The sequence below is a fragment of the Lepus europaeus genome, chromosome 15 (genome assembly GCF_033115175.1).
Source record: "Lepus europaeus isolate LE1 chromosome 15, mLepTim1.pri, whole genome shotgun sequence".
Taxonomy (NCBI): Eukaryota; Metazoa; Chordata; class Mammalia; order Lagomorpha; family Leporidae; genus Lepus; species Lepus europaeus.
Window position 1 is genome coordinate 94901617 of NC_084841.1, and position 21058 is coordinate 94922674.

Below are 21058 nucleotides of genomic sequence, written 5' to 3' on the forward strand. Positions count from 1 at the left end.
GTGGTCATCACGTTGAGTTTAAAAGCCAGACACAGAAACACAGGTACTGCATGTTCTCCCTTGTTTGTGGGAGCTAAAATTTAAGAACAAAGAAAAAAAGAAACAAACGAAAGAAGTGCCAGTATGGACCAGTATTGCTGCACAGTTCGGTCAGACTGCGCTTCATGCCCTGTCCAATCAGTAAGAGTGTACCCCTGTGGGGCAGACACGTGGCGGAGCAGGTAAAGCCACTGCCAGGGATGCCGGCACCCACTGTGGGCACTGGTTCAAGTCCTGGCTGCCCCACTTCCAGTTCAGCTCCCTGCTAATGGCCCTGCGAAAGAAGTTGAAGGATGGCTCAAGTGCTTGGGCCCCTGAACCCATATGGGAGACCTAGATGGAGTTCCTGGGTCCTGGCTTTGGTCTGGCCCAACTCTGGCCATTGTGGCCATTTGGGGAGTGAACCAGCAGATGGAAGATCACTCTCTCTCTCTGTCTTCTCGAACTCAGCCTTTGAAGTAAATTAATCTTTTAAAAAATGTTATCCTGCTACAGTTTCATGGGTCCGTGATGATCGCAAAGCCTCCTCTATGTGGGTGGGACGGGCATCTACTGCTGACTGCTGCCGGCAGCCCCAGCTATGTTCCGGCCACACTAGGGTCGTCTTACATTTACCTGTTCAACTATTAATTTGATGGAGCATTAAGCCCTTGGCTGTAATGTAAATTTAAAATGTCTCAAGGACTAAAAAAGGGAGGAATGAAGGGAAGAAGGAAGACAAGGAGAGGGAGGGAGCTGGCAGGCAGGACGGGGCACCACCCCATTCTGAGAATTCTACGTGAACCACCCCGAGTCTCTTCTGCTTGTGTTACTCTCACCTTAACACGACAACGATAAAGGATGACAGTAAAAATGTTTTAAGTAATTAAGTCAGCAATGTATTTTCTACTTATGGGAGAGGAAATGTGTGTGGGAAAGAGCAGGCGCCTCTCCCAGGGCCTGGTCCACTGCCTCCCTGAACCGGGCCAGGTCTGCACGTTGGGGTGGGGTGTGGCCGAAGACTTGAGCTCTCACTGCTGCCCCCTGGTGTGCACTGGCAGAACCTGTGCCTGGGAGCAGAGCCGGGACCCAGCCCAGGCCTTGGATGTGGGTGGGGGTCTCCAGTGGTGTCCCAGTCTCTGTGCAAAACACCCCATTCTTCCCCAGCCATCCGGACAGAAATGTGCTTGTCTTGGGGGTCATCGCACTCACGGGGGACTTGCCACATGCCGGCTCTGCTCTGCGTGCCCGCGTCAACCCAGCAACGGGGGTGCAGACCCTCAGCCCACTCAGCCCTGACACGGGCAGGGGGCGCACCTGGCACAAAGGCCACAGGTCCATGCCCTTGACCATCACCCCGTGCTGTGCATAGGACCAGGGACACCCGAGGCACTGGTTTCAGTGGTCACTTGTGGCCTCCGCGGGTGGGGACCCGGGGGCGGAGTTACACATGTTGGGAGGGGAGCGGGCACAGCTCTGCTCCCAGCTCCTGCAGGGGAGCTGTGCCTGGTAGGGGGCAGCTAGAGGACGCTGGGTGCAGCTGGAGACTGGACAGTGACTGAGTAGCCAGACCGGATGCTGGAGAGGATGCTCACACTCAGACAGCGTGTCCACGAGGACGCGTGCCCAGTGTGACCCCAGTGTTTGCCCGTAGGAGGTGACCCCCGCAGCCTCGCAGCGGCCTCAGAAGCAGCCAGGGCAGCCCTCGGTAGTGAACCCTAAGTAGCTGTGGTCGCTCCCGACAGTGGGTGCCACCCGGCGACAGAGAAATGAGCCAGGAAGCCATGAGAAGCCGTGGACGTGGGCTCAGGGCCTGAGCCTGCTTGGGATGCCTGCACTGGCATCATAGTGCCCGGGGTTCCAGCCCTGGCCCCGCTTCCCACTCCGGCTCCCTGCTGACAGACCCTAGGAGGTGGAGGTGACGGCTCAAGCGCTTGGGTCCCTGCCGCCCACAGGGGAGACCTGAATGGAGTTCTGGGCTCCTGGCTTTGACCTGGCCTGGCCTCAGCTGTTGCAGGCATCTGGGGAGTGAACCAACGGATGGCAGTCAAATAAAAAAGTCAGAATTATTTAAAAGACTTGGAAGAAACTTGAACCCACACTATTAAGCATCAGATGCTTGTCTGAAGGGCTGCACACTAGGACCAAGCAGGAGAGGCCGGCAGGAGCAAGGCCACACAGGGTCCCCGCGACGGCCTTGGCTCGTGCCACGAGGGCTGTGTGCCCCGCGCGGAAGGCGTGCCCTGGGCATGGAACGAGTACGCACGCGTCTCTCGGGAGCCTTCCGCGAGGCGGAAACACAGTCACATTAGGTCAGCGCTGGCCACGGCCACGCAGCGGGCGCTAGGGACCTGCCAGGAACTTACCCTCTCCGCTGGCGTCTGGGGGGCTGGACCACTGGGTGTCTGGGACGGGCAGCTGCTAACCAGGCGGGGTTCCGAGGCCCATGGCGGGCGCTGGGCATCGCGCGGGGCCGGCCGTGGGTGGGGCAGGAGGGCGCCTGGACTGCGCGTGCGGAGTGCAAACCAGAGGCCCGGGAGAGCATGCGCCTGCCCTGCTCACCTGCTCACCTGCTGTAACTGACGGCGTCGGAGGCGCCCCCAGGCCCGGCCAGGCCCGGCCAGGCCCGCCTCCAAGCGCGGTAATTGGGTTAAGCTGCTGTCAACGTGGGGCCCTGGGGTTTCTGTGCGTGCCTGGCTGGGGGGTGGGGGACGGCTCGGTAGCAGCTCTCAGAGCTCGCTGCGGGGGTGGGGGGGGAGAAGGCCCGGTAGAGACAGAGCAGCCCGGCCGGGTCAAGTCACAGCACAGACACTTAGTGACATAAACTGCGCTACAGCGGAAGAGCGAAGCCTCGGAGTGTGTCGCTTCCTGCTTGTTTTGCACTCGCACCCGCTGCCTCGGGACCACTGGGCCTTTTCTCCCAGCCCACCTTCAGCGGCTTCACCCCGGGGTGGGCCCGGCAGGGCTGGGAGCGAGCAGAGACGGACGGCAAGTGTGCCGCCTCCCCGTGTGCCGTGTGCCCCCGAGGGTGAGGCGGGCGGGCGTGTGGAGCTGGGGTGCCGGTCCTGCCGCTTCCCCGGGGCCCCACTCGGGCGACTCGCCCCTGCTTCATTCCCCTTGTGAACACAGAGGCTCCAGGCGGGGCTGCAGGCAGGACACGGGGAGGGGGGGGCGGGTGTGTGGAAAATGCCGGAAGGCGGGCCCGGCACCCTTGAAGCCCTCCACCATGTTTGGCCAACACCTGAGGAGGCCGGGTGCTTCGCAGGTCCGCCGGCGGCCTCTCGTGGCTGCTCCCTCTCCAGGGCGCCTCCCGTGGCCGTGTGGTGCTCCCTCTCCAGGGCGCCACCCACCTGAAGTCCTCTACAGGGGAAGCTCATGAGGGCAGGACTGCCTGTGCCCCCTGGGCTGACGACGGCCCACCTGTTCTCACTGCCTCCCCGCTGAAGGGAGCCCCCTGGGCGGGGCCGTCCTGCTGGGGTCACTCCCGGGCTGTGGACAGCTGGGTCAGTCGCTAACTCCCCCGAGCCAGCCCCTCACCTGTGCGAGGAGGCCGAGACTAGACCCACGCGCTGCCAGACAGCTGCAACAATTTATCACCACTGATTGCGAGGCAAGCCGCCCGCAGGTGAGAAGTTGTAACAGCTCACTTGTAATTAAGCAAGCTAAAGTACCTAAAATATAATTCATTATAACACCATTAGCAGTCACAGAAACACCTCTGCAAAGCCCGGGTCCCACGGCCACTCGGCGGGGGGTCCCTCCGGCAGGCTGGCCTGGTGGGCTGGGGCGACGGCCCATCGCCCTGTGCCTGTGGGGCCCCTCGCTGTCTCTGGCTGTTTCCTGTGTGGTCCTGCGGCTCGCGTGAGGCCACAGCGACTGGGACCATCTCTGACTTTCTAAGACTTGGGGATGTCTGCAGCTGGGGACGGTCCCCAAGACTGAAGTCACCATTCATGGGTTCCGCCCAGGCTCCACACGCGCGGGCCTGCAGGTCACTTCACGGAACACTGCTGGCCACACTGGACGGGCAGCCAAGTGCCACACTGCGAGCCTCCAAGCCAGCCCAGCAGCCGGATAGGGGGCACTCTGGGCCCCAGTGCCCGCCTGTCCTCTCTGGCCGCTGTGTGCTCCACAGCGCCCCTTGTGGTGACCCCAGTGCGCCACAGTTTGTCTCTCACCCAAGGTGTCCTTGGCGCTCCCGGGGAGTTCCGGACACACAGCAGTGGATTCCCAAATGTGAGGTGCAAAGCAAGCAAGCCCCCGGGCAAGGAGGCTGCTGAGACCCTGGGGGACAAAGGGTTATCTCCCGTGATCCAGAGCGAAACAGAAACGTTGATAACTTAGCTTCCATCGGGTCAGGGCCGCCGGCACATCGAAGCCAGCACCCTTGTGTCTCTGGCGTCTGCCACACTGCACACCCAACCCTGCACAGCAAGGGAGCGCGCTGGGCACAGGCCCCTCGTCCGGCTGAGGAGTCTCAGGTTCGTGAACTTGCCCTGGGCCACGCAGCTCAGGTCTGGGGACTCCAGAGTGTGCCCCAGCACCTGGCGTGGTGCTGGCCGTGGCGCTCAGGAGTGCCTGTTTGTGCGTGGCCACGGCCCACCGCCATGTGCCACCTGCTGTGAGCCACTCGTGGCCCCCGCCACAGCTGTATTCTCCGTCTGCTGGAACAGCCCCCCCAGCCTTCCTCTGCACGCCCAGGCAACAGGACTCTGGCCACGCGCCATCCACCACGGCTGCGCCTGGGAAAACCTGAGGCCCTGGACTTCCCCCTGGGGAGCGCCCCTGACCCGAGGGACACAGGCAACACCTCCTGCGGGAGGGGCAGAAGCCCCCATGGGGCGGGGCTTCCGCCTGGGCCCACACTGCACGCAGGACCCACGGCTGCCTGGGTCAGGCCCCGCTATGTGCAAGGTCCTGGCTCCCTCCACCCCTCCCCCTCTTCCTGGCCGCGACAGGCCACTGTGGAGCTGGGCATCTGAGTGCTGGGGCAGGGCACGGTGCCGGCTGCTCCTGGGGTGTGGGGATGTGGGCGGGTGACCTGGCCGGGCTGCCAGGGCACCACAGGCACAGTCACCTGCGACAGCTGCCCACCCACGCCCACCCCACCATCCCCACGTCCACTCCCACGCCCCCCACCCCATCCCCACATCTACTCCCACGCCCACCACCATCCCCACATCCACTCCCACCCCCACCATCCCCACGTCTACTCGCACGCTCACCCCACCATCCCCACGTCCACTCCCACCCCATCCCCATATCAACTCCCACACCCACGCCCACCCCACCATCCCCACGTCCACTCCCACGCCCATCTGAGCACTGCAGGGGGTGGGCTCTCAGCCTCCTGGTACTGCAGGGAAGGAGCATTCCCGGTTCCCACCGGTTCCCACCGGTTCCGAGAGCTTGTGTGTGCAGCGCTCACTAAGCTGCCCGGACACTCTGTCCTCACAACCCCCAGAGAAAGACCAACTGTCACCACTTCCGGGCAGCCACCTCAGAAGCCAGCACGGGGAGGCCCAGTTCTCACTTCCTCAACACCCGCAGGGCGGCAGGTGTCAGGATTCTAACTGCGGGAGGGAGGCCGCTTCCTCCCCGCCCCCGCGGGGGTCCCCTCTGAGGGGCGGGGCACCCTCCAGCAGGTGCGTGGGGTGGGCGTGTGCTTCTGAGGGGCTGGCGCCACCAGAGACGGCAGCATCCACAGCTCGTTCCCTTCCTGACTCCCGGGGCGGGCGGGACGGCCAGGCCTCTGCATGGGGCACATGGCCGGCCCCATGGCCGCGCCCGCCCGTGGGGCGTCTTGTGTGGCTCAAAGCCACTGCTGAGGCAGCGGGAACGGCCTCCCCGAGCCGTCGGCTCTGTGGCACACAGCGTGTGTGTGACGCCATGCGGGAGACACCACAGAGGAGGCGGGGAGCAGCGCCGGGCGGTTGACCAGTAGGACGCACTGTGCCATTTCCCTGGGCGCTGTTGTGGTTTGTGGGCCCCCTGGGGTCTCTGGGCCCTCCCCTCTGCAGCTCTCTCCCAAGGACCTCCTGGCCCCGCCACAGCCCACCAGTCCTGGGCCCCAGCACTTCGGAAAGGGCAGCAGGTGTCTCGGAGGCTCTGAGGGGGTGGGGTGAGCCCCGCCTTCCCCAGGCCCAGCGAGGGGTGGGGCAGCTGACAGCTCTGCTCCCAAGTCAGAAGCCAGGCGCCGCCGGGACGCTGGGCTGCGGGGAGGGGAGACCGACCCGGCGAGGCAGTCGGCAGGGGCAGCCTCCTGCTTGTGGCCTGCTGAGGGGCAGAGGGTACACGTCCCCCAGGAGGGGCACCGCTCCTTGAGTCTCAAAGTCACCTTCACTACCCGAGAGGCAGAGCCACAGGCACACAGACACCTCCCATCTGGCTCACCCCCCACGCCCACAACAGCGGGGCTGGGCCTGGCCGCACTCAGAAGCCCAGCCCTCCACCTGGGGTCCAAGTCCTCGGGCCACAGTCTGCAGCCTCCAGGTGTGTCCTGGCAGGGAGCAAGACTGGGGGGCGGGGCCAGGACCCCAGCACAGGCACTCTCACTCACCTGGGGTGTGGGCGTCCTAATGGGTGCCGGAGTCCCTGTGGCAAACCCCTGCCCCACCTCCGTGTGAACGTCACAAGGAAGGAACGGCGCCTTTCCTGGCCCCAATTTTGTGTGAAAATAGGAGAGTGGCAGCCGCCGCCTTGTGTCCCCCAGGGAACCACAGTGAGCGAGGGGGCTGGGTCTCTGGCGCTCGGCCAGCCCCACCTGTGTTAGAGGACACCTGGGGCTCGTGTGAAATGCAGGGAGTGTTCTCGCGGGGACAAGAGCAGGCGTGGTGTGGCCCATGCCTCTGCCTTCAGCAGGGCAGCCACGGGACACACCCACGCCCCCCTGCTCTCCCCAGACCCCCGCTCCAGGGCAGACACACAAGCGCCTATTCCGAACGCGTTCCCGGCACTGGAAAACGTGCGTGCAACCAGCCAGCGGAGCAGCCCGGCCCCGGCCCGCTCTGCACCCAGGGACCCTGAGGGCCGGGTCGTGCTTGGAAGAGCAGCCACACAGCCATCTCTGTTGGAATAGAATGGAGCTAAAACCGCTCATTTATTAATCTGACGTACGTGGAGCATCTCTGCAGCGGATACACAAATGTGTCACCTGGCACACGACTGGACACACTTCCACACGGGAGACACGCACTGCACGGCGGGCTTGGGTGTGCGGGAACTCGCACGTGGACACTGTGGCAATCAGAAATCAGACACAGGGGGCGTCCTGGGAAGATGAGCTCACAACGGGGCCGGCTGGACACGGGGAGAAAGCCCCAGACGCAGGATGTTCTGGGGTTCACACATGCAGCACACGGACACGGGGCACGGGGCACCGGGACACACCAGACAGGAAAACTCACAGAGCATCGGAAACGGGAAAAGTAAACAGAGGAGGACACCCAGACACCAGGGCCAAGGAACACGGCCTTCCAAGATCTCGACACCAGGGAGAGCGGCTGAGGTTAGCCTGGGACCCACGGAAGCTTCCGGAGAAGAGGCTCTTCTGGGCCCTGAGTGGCAGCATGCAAACCCCAGCAGGACGTGCACGGAGCCCGCGCCCACAGTGAGCACCTTCATTCTCTGAGCTGAGGTTGGACGTGGACACGGTGACAGTGGCAGCCAGCTGCAGGGCGAGGAGTATCGGGGCAAGAAGGGTTTCCCACCTGGGCGTCAGAGGGGAGCCGCTGCGTAGCTCCCAGCTCGCCTGCGTGTTCTGCAGGAACGGCTCGCACACAGTGGGGTCCTCGGCCCTCTGGCCAGGCCGACCCCACGCCAGCGCCTGCCCTGCAGCCCGCGTGGACTCCTGGTGCCGGCGCGTGACAGACGCTGCCAGAGGACCTCAAAGGCTGCGTCACAGCAGAAGGCGGCAAAATCGGTAGCAAGCAGCGTGCTGCATATATATTAGCTTTTTCTCTCAATACATAAATAAAATCTAAATATAAATTTATATTGAATTTTAACAATGGCTATGATTTTCAACTGGCTCTCAAAATTCCCATCATCAACTGACTCTGAGGAGCCCATGGCACCTGGTCCAGCCACCGCTGGCCTCAGGGGACCCCTGCCCCCTCACCGTCACCTCCAGGCTGCCGGGGACTTGGCACACCTGCACCGGGCGTGCCGCTGGCCTGCTGGAGGCCCCGCGTGTGAGCAGAGGGCGCAGGGCCACCTCCCTCTGGGTCCTGGGCACTTCCGCTCTGCAGGGAGCATGCGTGTGGCACACAGCTGTGCCTCCAGCACCGGGCGGGGCCCTCTGCAGGCCCGGATGGTGGCGTCCTGAATTCTGAATCTCGGTGGGGACTCCTCGGCTACCAGCAGTCAGCTCTGGGCCCCTCAGCTCCCACCCCTCACCGTGGGCACCATCTGCAGTTCTCTGGGGTCAAGGGCCCAGTGAGGCTCTGTCTCACAAGATTAGGAAGAGAAGGGAGAGCAGTGGCGGTGGACTGCCTGGAGGAGGTGTGTGTTGGAGGGGGCAGGAATGCTCTGCCTTCCCATAACCCAGAGCCCCATGGGTCCTGGGCACCTTCCAGACACTGTGTCCGAACCATGCACAGCCTCAGCCGAGAGCTGACAGCACTCCTGCCGTGCCCGCCAGGCCCTGTTTTCCGGCTCACTTCTCCTTCAGGGTGGAAGGTGAGAGTGCAGCACAGTGCCCGCAAAGGCAGTTTCGCTCCATCACAAACCCTCAGCATCAGGAGGGAGCTGGCTGCGCTCTGGAGGGGGCCTCCTGGCTCCGCCTACTCCCTGGCTCAGCCCGGAGGGGCACCGTGGGGACAGAACACTCCTCAGAACACCATTGCACACCCGCCCAACAGGAGGCTACATCCCGCAGAGCGCAAGGCAGCTCTGCTCTGAGCTCATCCTCGCTGGGGAGGCACGCACTCCCCCGCCCACACACACACACACACACCCCGAGCGTGCACTCCCCCAGCTGCCTGGCACGTGGCCTCACTGGCCTCGGGGCCGCAGTGCCCGGCCAGGCAGGCACTGGACTAGGAGCAGGAACACTGCCTTCTGTTTTGGCGGCAGAGGGGACCACAAAGGGCCCCGCCCTGCACTCTGGGTGTGATGGCCGGGTTGGGAGGGGCCACACGGCGCCCAGACCCCTCTCTGCGAACTTCCCAGGGCTTCTCTTCCCGCTCTCCACCGCCCCATCTCTGCTGACCAGCCACGGAAACGTCCGTGCAAACCCCAAGTCTGACTAGGTGAGATCTGTGAACGAAGGCATCTTGCCCAGGTGCACGGGGCCACCAAGGACTCGGTTCTGAAGGCTGGGGCCTGGGTGATGCCGGATTCAGGAAGGTGAGGACCGAAGCGGTCTCTGTGCCAGGGCTGTGATCGGAACAACGAGGGTCCCTTTCCTGGACGGGCAGGGGGAGCTGTGGAGCCGCACCAACACGAGATGGAGCTCAGGTTCCTGGGAGCTGGCAGCAGACAACGTGGGCACCACCTTCCCAGGAAGTCCCGGGGCTCTGACCACTCCCCAGTGCTTCGGTTACAAACCAGCCCCGCGGGCGCTTGTCCGCATGGGTCTAGCCCCAGCGCCACCAGCAGACACAGCTGTCATCATGGCGCCCTGCGGGGGTCCCTGCCTCCCTGTGAGGATGGGGAAGCCGAGGACCAGAGCCATGCAGCCATTTCCTACTCCCAGTGAGGCATGGGTTGCACCGGGCTCGGGGGTGGAGCTTGGCCCAGAACCCCTCCATCTCGTCTCCCCGTCAGGACCCTGGGTGTGAGGCCACCGGGAAGCAGCACTGCAGATAAGCTGGGTGCTGCAGGACCCCGGCTGCCATCTCCCCACCCTGGGGACCTTCAGGGGTCTAGGGAGCACTCTGGTTCTCACCAGTGGCAGAGGCAAAAGTGCATGCGGCTGCCCCCTAGTGGTGCATCTGTGCACAGCCTCTGGTCTCCTGCCATCGCAGGGGTGCTGAGGGGCCGGCCGCTGGCACACACGGGAACACCTGCTGTCTGACCTCATGGCCAAAGCACAATCTCCTGCTAAACCCACAGCGAGCCGCGCACTGCGCGCTCGGAAAACCCCGGGCGCTCGGACAGCTGAGGTGGAGAACGACACGAGGAGGGCAGAGGAAAGGCGGCCAAGACAAGCTGTGGCACAGACTGCCCAGAGCCCCATCCTGGGTGCCCAGGGCTCGGGCTGGGCAAGAAGGCCGGCCGCGGGAAGCAGGCTTCCGCTGGCCACCCCCAGCTGACACGGCCCATCACATGGATGCAGTTCTGAGCAGCCGTGCCCTGTGGCTCGGGAGACCCCGTGGGAGAAGGCAGGGCTGAGCGCCTCCGAAGACGGGCAGGGGCCCCAAGCGCCTATCTGGTTCTGTCCGCACTCAGCTCAGACCGCCGACGCCCTTCAGCGACAGACCGGGGTGCTGACTGGTCAGCAGTGCCGGCGGTGGGAGACGGCAAGCTCGCCTTCCTGACCTGCCCTTTGCTCTTGGTAGCTCCGGCCCGGCTTCCTGTCGTCTTCCCTGTTCCTGGTTTCAGTTTCCTGATGCTCTGCCCCAGGGAGCCTCCCCCCCCCCCACCCTCTCCTCCAGGCCTACACTGGGGGGGGGGGGAGACTGATGGCTTCTCATGGGTCTGGGCACCTGCAGGCCTGGAGGGAGGGGTGGGGCCTCTGTGACTGAGTGGAGGCAGAGGCTGGGGCAGTAACGGAGCCACACTACAGCAAGGGTCACCTCCAAAGGCCTGGAGAGGACTCAGGTGTAAACAGGCCCCCCCGCCCCCACAGCTGCTGCTCATCCTGGAAGTGGCAGAGGGAGCTTCAAACTCAAAAGGTTCATGCAGGCCAGCTCGGGCAGCAGCAGGTCACATGGTCCACGCAGACTCCAGAGGTAGGTGGAGCAGCTGGGGGCCGAGCAGATGCTGTCCCTGTCCCTGTCTGCCCCAGGAGGCAGGCGCTATGGCTGCACAGGGATGGGGCGCCAGCCCAGGGGAGCTGGAGGGACAGGATGTGCCTGGGAGGCCACAGGTGACTGTCACCAAAGCAGGGTGGGGCGGGGGCCAGGGCTGCCCCTCTTCCCACACGGCTCTGGTGGGAGCCTCCTCCACCTGCCGCAGCCCCCAGCCCAGAGCTTGCCTGGGGACCCAGGCTTGCGGGAGGGGCACACAGCTCGGTGAAGAGACGCCCTTCCCTGACTGCCGTCTGTGGTGAGGGGAAATCGAGGCAGGGCTCTCGGGCTGACCTGGCTCCCAGCTGTCTGCACCACAGGCCCCGGCCCTGGACGCCTGCACAGCTCTTGCCCCTCATGTGTCTCAAGCTTCCTGGGACGGGGCGACACCCCCTGCTGATGCAGCTCCCGCAGATTCCGGCTGAGGGCACAGCCTGACCTTCCTCGTCCGCCCCAAAGAGCCCCGCCCAGCCGCAGCTGTGCCCACGTGCTGTCACAGCGAGAACTGCGGGCTGTCCCCTCAGGAAACAGGAAATGTCCCTCTGCTGGGGACGCGAAGTGGCTGCCCCGGGCCAGCTCGACCGCGTCTGCAGCCGGACCGGCCAGGGCCCCTTGGCGAGCAGCCCTGGTGTTTGGGGAGGAGAGCAGGGCGGGGACACCTGTCGGTCACACGGAGGGGCAGCAGGAGATGCAGCGAGGCTTCCGGTCGCAGCGGCGTCGCGTCGGACGCCCTCACATCAGGACCTGGGTCCGTGTGTCCGGCAGGCGCAGCCCCACGAGGCCCCCGCACACCAGCACGGTGGAGGCCAGCAGGATGGGGAGGGCCTTGGTGATGCCCACCAGGGAGCCGAAGATCAGGTTCCCCAGCACGGCCGCCGCCTTGCAGAGCGCGTTCAGGAAGCCGAAGCCCGTCGCCCTGCAAGAGACACGGACGAGGCTGAGGGGGCATCGGCACGGCCGCCGCCTTGCAGAGCGCGTTCAGGAAGCCGAAGCCCGTCGCCCTGCAAGAGACACGGACGAGGCTGAGGGGGCATCGGCACGGCCGCGGCCGCGGCCCCGGGCGTAGTCTTGCTGCACACGCACGGGTTTTCACGACAGCTCCCACGGGATGGTTTGACGTTCTCTAAGCATGGGTCTCCAACCTCTCCAGCACCCAGGAGAACCCGTCTTTTGATTGCATTTTCCATGGCCTTCCTGCTCGGGCGTCACCGCGGCGAACAGCGACGGCTGCCAGCAAAGCCAGGCAGGAGGCCAGGCTGCCGCGCTGCCCTCAGCCTCTGCTCACTCCCCCGCCCCCTGCTGATTCAGGCTCCACCCAAAGCTTCCAGTTTATCACAGCCGGGAAAAGGAACGAACGTTTAGGGAGCGAGGTCTTGGGGCTGGCACCGTGGCCCAGCGGTTATCTACCCTCTAGGACACTGGCAGCCCATCTTTGAGTGCCGGTGGAGTCCCGGCTGCTCCACTTCTCAGCCAGCTCCCTGCCAATACACCTGGGAAGGCAGCAGCAGATGGCTCAAGTGCTTGGGCCCCTGCCGTTCACACGGGAGACCCCGCTGTCCACGCACTTGCTGGAGGCCCCTTGTGTGACCGCGTTCTTGCCCTGTCGTGCTCCAGCCTGGGTGTGTCGGCAGCTGGGGGCTTTTTAAAGGGGGGCGATGTGGGGAGATGCAGCCTAGGCCCCCGGCCCCAACAGGCTCTGGCTTTGGAGCTGTCCCAGAGGCCCAGAACGGGGGCTCTCAGGAGCTCTGAGGGAGTGCCGGGCCCTGGGGCACAGAAACTGCTGTCTGACCAGGCATTTGACTCCTGCACTGGTGCTGGTTTGCTCTGGTTTGATTCTGATTTGTTCTGTTGCAAACTGTAGGAGACCAAGGCAGGAAATGCCACTCCACTCTAACAAGAAGGTTTAATTTCTGGATTCTCAAGGCCGTGCTGTGGTGTGGTAGGTTAAGCCCCTGCCTGTAGCTCTGACATCCCATATGGGTGCTGGTTCTATTCCGGCTGTTCCACTTCCGATCCAGCTCTCTGCTATGGTCTGGGAAAGCAGTGGAAGATGGACTAGGTCCTTGGGCCCCTGCACCCACGTGGGAGACCCAGAAGAAGCTCCTGGCTCCTGGCTTCGGATCGGTCCAGCTCCAGCCATTGTGGCCATCTGGGGAGTGAACCAGGGGATGGAAGACCTCTCTCTCTGTCTCTCCCTCTCTCTATCTGTAACTCTACCTCTCAATTAAATAAATAAATCTTTAAAAAATTTTCTGGATTCTCTTTTGTGTTTTCCCATCATGTAAATGCTGATCAATCAGGGGATATATGAGATTTTGCTATCTGTTTTTTTTTTTTTTTTTTAAAGATGTAACCGGCTCTAACCTGCCAAGGCTGCTAAATGCACAGATGGGTCCACCGCTGGGTGGCCCTGTGAGCAGATCAGAGGCCAATGAAAGGAGTCATGGGCTCTGCAGGGTCTGATCCTGCAGCGGGCGGCCCCTCACCCCGGGGCGTGAAGCAAGGAAGAGGATGTGAGCAGTGGAGGAGAAACCACACAAGAACCTTCAGAGCATCCTTCAGACCCGAGGACCCAGAGGAGAAACCACACCGAGAACCCTCAGAGCATCCTTCAGACCCGAGGACCCAGAGGAGAAACCACACCGAGAACTCTCAGAGCATCCTTCAGACCAGGGACCCGAGAGGAGAAACTGCACCAAGAACCCTCAGAGCATCCTTCAGACCAAGGACCTGAGGAGAAACCACACCGAGAACCCTCAGAGCATCCTTCAGACCAAGGACCCGAGAGGAGAAACCACACCAAGAACCCTCAGAGCATCCTTCAGACCAAGGACCTGAGGAGAAACCGCACCAAGAACCGTCAGAGCATCCTTCAGACCCAGGACCTGAGGAGAAACCACACCGAGAACCCTCAGAGCATCCTTCAGACCAAGGACCCGAGAGGAGAAACCGCACCAAGAACCCTCAGAGCATCCTTCAGACCAGGGACCCGAGAGGAGAAACCACACCGAGAACCCTCAGAGCATCCTTCAGACCAGGGACCCGAGAGGAGAAACCGCACCGAGAACTCTCAGAGCATCCTTCAGACCAGGGACCCGAGAGGAGAAGCACTTAGAACCCTCAGAGCATCCTTCAGACCAAGGACCCAAGAGGGGAAACTGCACCAAGAACCCTCAGAGCATCCTTCAGACCAAGGACCCAAGAGGGGAAACTGCACCAAGAACCCTCAGAGCATCCTTCAGACCAAGGACCTGAGGAGAAACCACACCGAGAACCCTCAGAGCATCCTTCAGACCAAGGACCTGAGGAGAAACCACACCGAGAACCCTCAGAGCATCCTTCAGACCAAGGACCTGAGGAGAAACCACACCGAGAACCCTCAGAGCATCCTTCAGACCAAGGACCTGAGGAGAAACCACACCGAGAACCCTCAGAGCATCCTTCAGACCAAGGACCTGAGGAGAAACCACACCAAGAACCCTCAGAGCATCCTTCAGACCAAGGACCTGAGGAGAAACCGCACCAAGAACCGTCAGAGCATCCTTCAGACCAAGGACCCAAGAGGGGAAACTGCACCAAGAACCCTCAGAGCATCCTTCAGACCAAGGACCTGAGGAGAAACCACACCGAGAACCCTCAGAGCATCCTTCAGACCAAGGACCTGAGGAGAAACCACACCGAGAACCCTCAGAGCATCCTTCAGACCAAGGACCTGAGGAGAAACCGCACCAAGAACCCTCAGAGCATCCTTCAGACCAAGGACCTGAGGAGAAACCACACCGAGAACCCTCAGAGCATCCTTCAGACCAAGGACCTGAGGAGAAACCACACCGAGAACCCTCAGAGCATCCTTCAGACCAAGGACCTGAGGAGAAACCACACCGAGAACCCTCAGAGCATCCTTCAGACCAAGGACCTGAGGAGAAACCACACCAAGAACCCTCAGAGCATCCTTCAGACCAAGGACCTGAGGAGAAACCGCACCAAGAACCGTCAGAGCATCCTTCAGACCAAGGACCCAAGAGGGGAAACTGCACCAAGAACCCTCAGAGCATCCTTCAGACCAAGGACCTGAGGAGAAACCACACCGAGAACCCTCAGAGCATCCTTCAGACCAAGGACCTGAGGAGAAACCACACCGAGAACCCTCAGAGCATCCTTCAGACCAAGGACCTGAGGAGAAACCACACCGAGAACCCTCAGAGCATCCTTCAGACCAAGGACCTGAGGAGAAACCACACCGAGAACCCTCAGAGCATCCTTCAGACCAAGGACCTGAGGAGAAACCGCACCAAGAACCCTCAGAGCATCCTTCAGACCAAGGACCCGAGAGGAGCATCACCAGAGTGTGGTGAATGTGCCCAGCACCCCGGGCTGCAGATGCTCAGTGGGGGATGGGTGCAGGAGCACCTGCAAGCTCTGAGCAACAGCCGGAGTCTGCTCCCACCTGGGAAGCACCGCTGTGTCAGCGAGCCAAGTGGCGGGGTCTCACTGCCCTGGCCGGGCCCTGGGGTCGCTGCTTCCTCACCCAGCATCTGTGGGACAGCAGTAGGAGGCTCCCTGGCAACAATGAGGGCTGCACACAAGTAGGGTACGGTGTAGGTCTCCAGGCTCGGGGCAAGACAGGGCTTCTCTCCCTGTAAGTGACTGGTTCAGGGGCTTGGCTCCACCCCCAGGCCTGCGTCCAGCCTGGTCCTGACACGCGGGGTGGTCTGCATCTCCACCTCAGGTTTTCCTCCATGGGAGCAGGATGGCTGAGGTTCGTCCCAGAGACCTCCCTGTAGTTGTTTAAGGCAGGGCTCACATGAGCCCTGAAAATTGGGAGGGAGTGCCCCTGGCAGCCATGTGAGTACTAACCTGTGAGCCCAGAGGGGTTACGATGTGCTAACTCTAACGTCACTCTCACCCCAATCTGTTATACCCCAGGCCCCCATTACACCCCAACCCAGTCACACCCTAACCAACATTACACTCCAACCCCAATCATACCCTGACCCCACATTACATCCCAACCCCAGTCACACCCTAACCAACATTACACTCCAATCCCAGTCACATCCTAACCCACATTATACCCTAACCCCAGTCATACCCTAACTCACACTATACCCCAACCTCAGTCACACCCTAACCTACAATACTCTAACCCCAGTCACACCCTAACCCACAATACACCCCAACCCAGTCACACCCTAACCCACATTACATCCCAACCCCAGTCACACCCTAACCAACATTACACTCCAATCCCAGTCACACCCTGACCCCACATTACACACCAATCCCAGTCACATCCTAACCCACATTATACCCTAACCCCAGCCATACCCTAACTCACACTATACCCCAACCTCAGTCACACCCTAACCTACAATACTCTAACCCCAGTCACACCCTAACCCACAATATACCCCAACCCCAGTCACACCCTGACTCACATGAACCCCAACCCCAGTCATCCTATTCCCCACTAACCCCAATCACACGCTCACCTTCACCACCTTGCTGTGGCTCCCCCAGATTGTCAGCTCACAAACCAAGCCACAGATGCAGCGAGCTCCTGAGCTGGTCCCAGTGCCGTGTTCACTCCTCTAGGAACTACGGTCCCCACCCATGTCTTCTCCGTAAACACACGGGTGGCGCTGGGAGTCTCGTGGCACAGAGAACTTTGGGTTTTGCACTCTCTTGGAAGTGGCCGTCTGGCAGCAGTCCGGCTTATTTTTGCGATTTTTCAGCGGTCACCTGGGGCCCTACAACATACCTGCGGTCTGTGGGGTACAGCTCCACAGTGACCACGTCCAGCGAGTTCCAGGCGGAGATGGTCAGCCCATTGTACAGACACAGCATGCCAATCATCATGGACTCGCTGGTGCCGAACCACAGGAAGAAGCAGCTGATGCCCGACAGCACCATGGAGCCACCTGCAGGGAGGGCAGGGCCTGAGGGTGAGGGTCTGGGGGCTTTGTGCAGTGGGCTCCAGAAAGCTCCAGCACAGGTGCTGGAAGAAAGGTGCAGGCCTTCTGGACCGGCAAGTACGAATCACACATCACCTGTCACTCAGCTACTTCGGGGGAAAGTCACACATACTCACTTCTGTGTCAACCACGGACACCGCTCAAACAGCCCGCACTCTCCCTGCAGTTCTGTGCTAACAGAGGTCTGAGCCACGTCCCTCAGGGCAGGGGGCAGAGCAGGCAGCAGCAGCTGCCCCGCCCAGGGAGCTGAGCGCTTACCCAGCATCGTCAAGCGCCCGATTCTGTCCATCAGCAGAGCGGACACGATGTTCCCCGGCAGCACGGCCAGCGTCCCCAGGAAGTTGACGAAGTAAATCCAGTAGGCGCTGTAGTCATCGTCGAAGGTGATCTGGCACCCCGTCTTGTTGTGGGAAAAGGAGCAGTTCTGGAACTCGCTGTTGATGAACTTGTATGGCTCGAAGTCTGCAGAGACAGCAGCGGGGAACCCTCAGCTCCTGAGGGCCGGCAGGGATCGGGACTGCGAACCCTTGGGGGCTTCATGCCTGGCCGGCTTCACTTCCTGTGCCTTCTCCTGACCAAGGCACAGTGCAGTCCAGGACCTCACACTACAAAGCAGCTGCATGAAGGGAACTTGAGTTGAACAAAGGAGTAAACGAAGCTAGAATCAAGCTGGCTTCTGATCGCTGTAGTTGGCCATTGCTGACCACTGCCTTACAGTATCACTCTGTCCTCATGACCATGCTATGTAAGGACCGTCACCAGAGAACTAACAGCTTCCACGCTACAGTCACAGACACACCTCGCCTCATCACTGCCCGCTGTGGACTCGGGCTCAGGGGAGGGACCGGGCCTTCTCTGGGTCTCTGAGGGCCAGGGAGGCTGCAGCTGAGGGTCACCAGCACTGACGGCTGACTTGTCCTTGAACCTGGCGCTGTCCCAGCACGTCTGCAGGGGTGGCAGGCTCAGCTAAGAGATTCAGAGAGCCAGTCTGTGAGTGAGACGTCACCTTCCTTCCTGACGGGTTCTTGCTGGAGATGGGCAGGGCACCCTGCAGAGGGCTGGCAGCAGCAGATGCTGGCCCTCTGGCCGGGCCAGGTGGTAACTCTGGACCCTTTCCCAGCACTGGGGGGTGGGCTGTGAAGGCCTGGCTCTGACGTCATGTCACCTGTCACCATGTCCACGAGTGTAGCCTCAGCCACCATGAAAACTGAGCGGGACGATGGATGTCTGATGAGCCCAGTAGGCAACAGCACACAGCAGGTGCTCAATCAATACTTGTTTCCTTTACTTCCTAGAGAAGTTTTCAGATCTAGTGGATGACCAGGCTAAACACCAGCGTATGAAGTCAGGGTCAACGCAGCAAACCAACCAGAGGCTCGCTGTGCTCCAAAAGCAGCCAACAAAGGCCCTTCTTGTTTTGGCTAATTTTGAACTTCACCAAGTTGTACTGCATTAAATCTGACAAGACAAACGACACAGCTTGTGTCTGTCCCAGCTGCTCTAGGGAACTGGGGTCTCTGCTCCCCACGTGCGCTGCCTGGGCTGCCACGTGGTCACCACGTTCACCTACCTGTGTGGTCGAACACGGTGTCGATGAAGGTGCAGTTCTTGAAGTAGGTGTTGACAGAAGTCACATCCTCAAAGGTACAGGACTTAAAAACCGAATCTTTAAAGGTCACAGATTTGAACTTGACTCCTAGGAACCTGTTCAACACACACACAAAACCAGGGCATGGCCTGTGTCCAGCCAGGTCAGACCGACGTGGACTTCACTAACTACAAAGGTCACAGGTCGCAGGTGTTCCAACGGCCTCCCCCGCCCCACGCAGCTGTCTTTTGTCTCCAGTAGCCATCAGTATGCTTTCCCGTCCGGTGAAGAGACAGTGCTGACAGTAGGTAGGCAGGTCTTGTGGGTGTGCACCAGAAGGTTGAGGCGTGGGGTTCCCTGTGCTTACTATTTTCAATCCTACTCGGATTATGTGAAAATCCTAAGTTTGGGGTTTATAGCCCTCGAGGGTCCCTGCAAAATTAAATGAAGCCAGTATCCTAAGCTGAGAACACAAGGCTGCTACCTACTCAGACAAAATGTGCACCTACTCTGAAGACAGGATCTCAGAATTCCACCGATTTATGCGAGAAGCAGCAGCCTTGGGGTCATCCTTATTGCAGAAGTACTTTCAGAAAACGAAAAACAGAAGTCCTTCAGACCTAACACGGACTCAGTCCTCCCTCCGTCAGCACCGCCCTCACACCTAGCGCTCACTCAGTCCTCCCTCAGTCAGAACTGCTCACACCCAGCGCTCACTCAGTCCTCCCTCCGTCAGCACCGCCCTCACACCTAGCGCTCACTCAGTCCTCGCTCCGTCAGCACCGCCCTCACACCTAGCGCTCACTTAGTCCTCCCTCAGTCAGCACTGCCCTCACACCTAGCGCTCAGTCCTCCCTCAGGCCAGCAGTGTCCCTCAGACCGATGGCAGTACAGGAATTCCTGTAGCTTTGGGTCGCGTGGACACATCTGGAAGGACTTCAGCACCTCCGAGGCACGTTCCCAGGTGTTGTCATGGATTTCCTTGAGGACCACAGTCATGGCCATCAGGACCCCTGCACAGTGGCCCCTCTCTCGAGGGCTCCGTGACAGTCAGGTGTTCACTGCTGTGTTATGAGTCCCTGAGAGATAGGGATGCACACTGAGGGTTACTGAGGAGAATGCTTGCTCCCGGAGCAGGGCTGTTCACAACACCCTCCTCAGGGGCGTGGGAGGACACCCTGTGCTGTGCACTCACCCACCACCCGGCGCTCTCAGAGCGCTCTCACCTCCATGTCTGAGTGCTGAGCTCAGCCTGCACGGCGGCCCACGCATGAGCAGCTCAGCCCCTCTGTAGGTGCCCTGTGTGAAGCCACGGAAACCAGGAAGAGAGGCTGACCCGAGGGTGCTTCCCTCGCTCATGGGAAACGGAAATGGGTGATACGCTTAGGTGGTGTAAAGTTTCTGAAATCCGCGTAGCTTTTTCATAATGTCTATGTCCCCTTCACAAACATGAATTTCAAAATGGTTTTTTGGCTACAAAATACACTTTTCTTTTAATTCCAGTTTTCATAAACTTCCTAAACTACCCTTGTATTGCTAGTTCAAAACCATTCTAAGTGACAGCCGGATATCCAGCTCAGGACTTTAACAAACATCACTAAAGATATTCTAGAACTTTCTAGCAGGGGAGCCATACTTCCTTACACAAAGTAGATGCTCACTCTACACTCACTATGCCTTTGATGCCGAGGTTTCGGTGAGACCGCGTGAGGACTTCATTCGGGAAGTGGCCCTCGTGGGTCCCCTGTTAGAGGGCTGCGCCTCCTCTCCATCACAGACCACGCAGCCATGGAACTCTCCCCTGTCTTCCTGAGCTGGTTCTGTCCTAGGAAACTTTATTTTAGATTTGTAAATCGCCTTCGACAGAGTATTTTGCAAGCCCTCATCCAAGTTCTCGAATGCTAACTGCTCCTGTCGGGATGTAAGCCGGATTCCCAGAGGCAGCCAGTGCAGTGTAGTAGGGACGAGGTCTGGAAAGTGCTATCTCCAGCCAGAGGCGCACTGCGTCTCAGGTTTCCCCTCGGAACAAGCCCCTTCCCACCTTCTGGTCGCACACTTCTCACTCTCCCCTTCCCTGCTTTCCTTGCTCTTGGGGGACTCCACAGTCTTTTCATGGGGGTCAGCCCCACTACTTAATAAACGGGAAGCAGCCCAGTTCTAGAAGCACCTTAAGTGCACTAACCAATGTAAGTTCACGCTTTCCTTAAACCCCATCTGCAAGTATTCAAATGCAGCACGAAGTGACCACAACAAAACTAAACAAAGCCAAGCCAAGCTACGCAGCCCCAGTGTGGTACAGATGTCACAGAGCAGGCTCTGTTAGCAGTGACGAGTGAAGGCGTTTCAGGAGTGCGCACCTGCCGTTGTCATATTCCATCCCCGTGTGGACCTGGTTCTCCATGGTGAAGTTGATGCTGAAGTTGGCAAATCTGTCCCTCTGTACGTTCCTGGTGAGCAGTGCGTAGCCATCAGACTGCAGGTGCTTAATGACATCAGGGAACCAGACAGACAGCCCATAGTACCTG

The 21058-nt window shown here is 60.6% G+C and overlaps 1 protein-coding gene across 1 annotated transcript in view; it reads right to left on the bottom strand.

The window, feature by feature from the left end:
* Nucleotides 1-11702: 11702 nt before the first annotated feature.
* SV2C (synaptic vesicle glycoprotein 2C) overlaps nt 11703-21058 on the bottom strand; it is a 114058-nt gene continuing 104702 nt past the window's right edge. Inside the window, exons 9-13 of the mRNA XM_062212040.1 lie at nt 20891-21055; nt 18516-18649; nt 17204-17407; nt 16732-16891; nt 11703-11886 (exon numbers count right to left, since the gene is read on the bottom strand). Of these exons, the coding sequence (XP_062068024.1) occupies nt 11703-11886; nt 16732-16891; nt 17204-17407; nt 18516-18649; nt 20891-21055 (847 nt within the window). The remainder of the gene's footprint in view (nt 11887-16731; nt 16892-17203; nt 17408-18515; nt 18650-20890; nt 21056-21058) is intronic.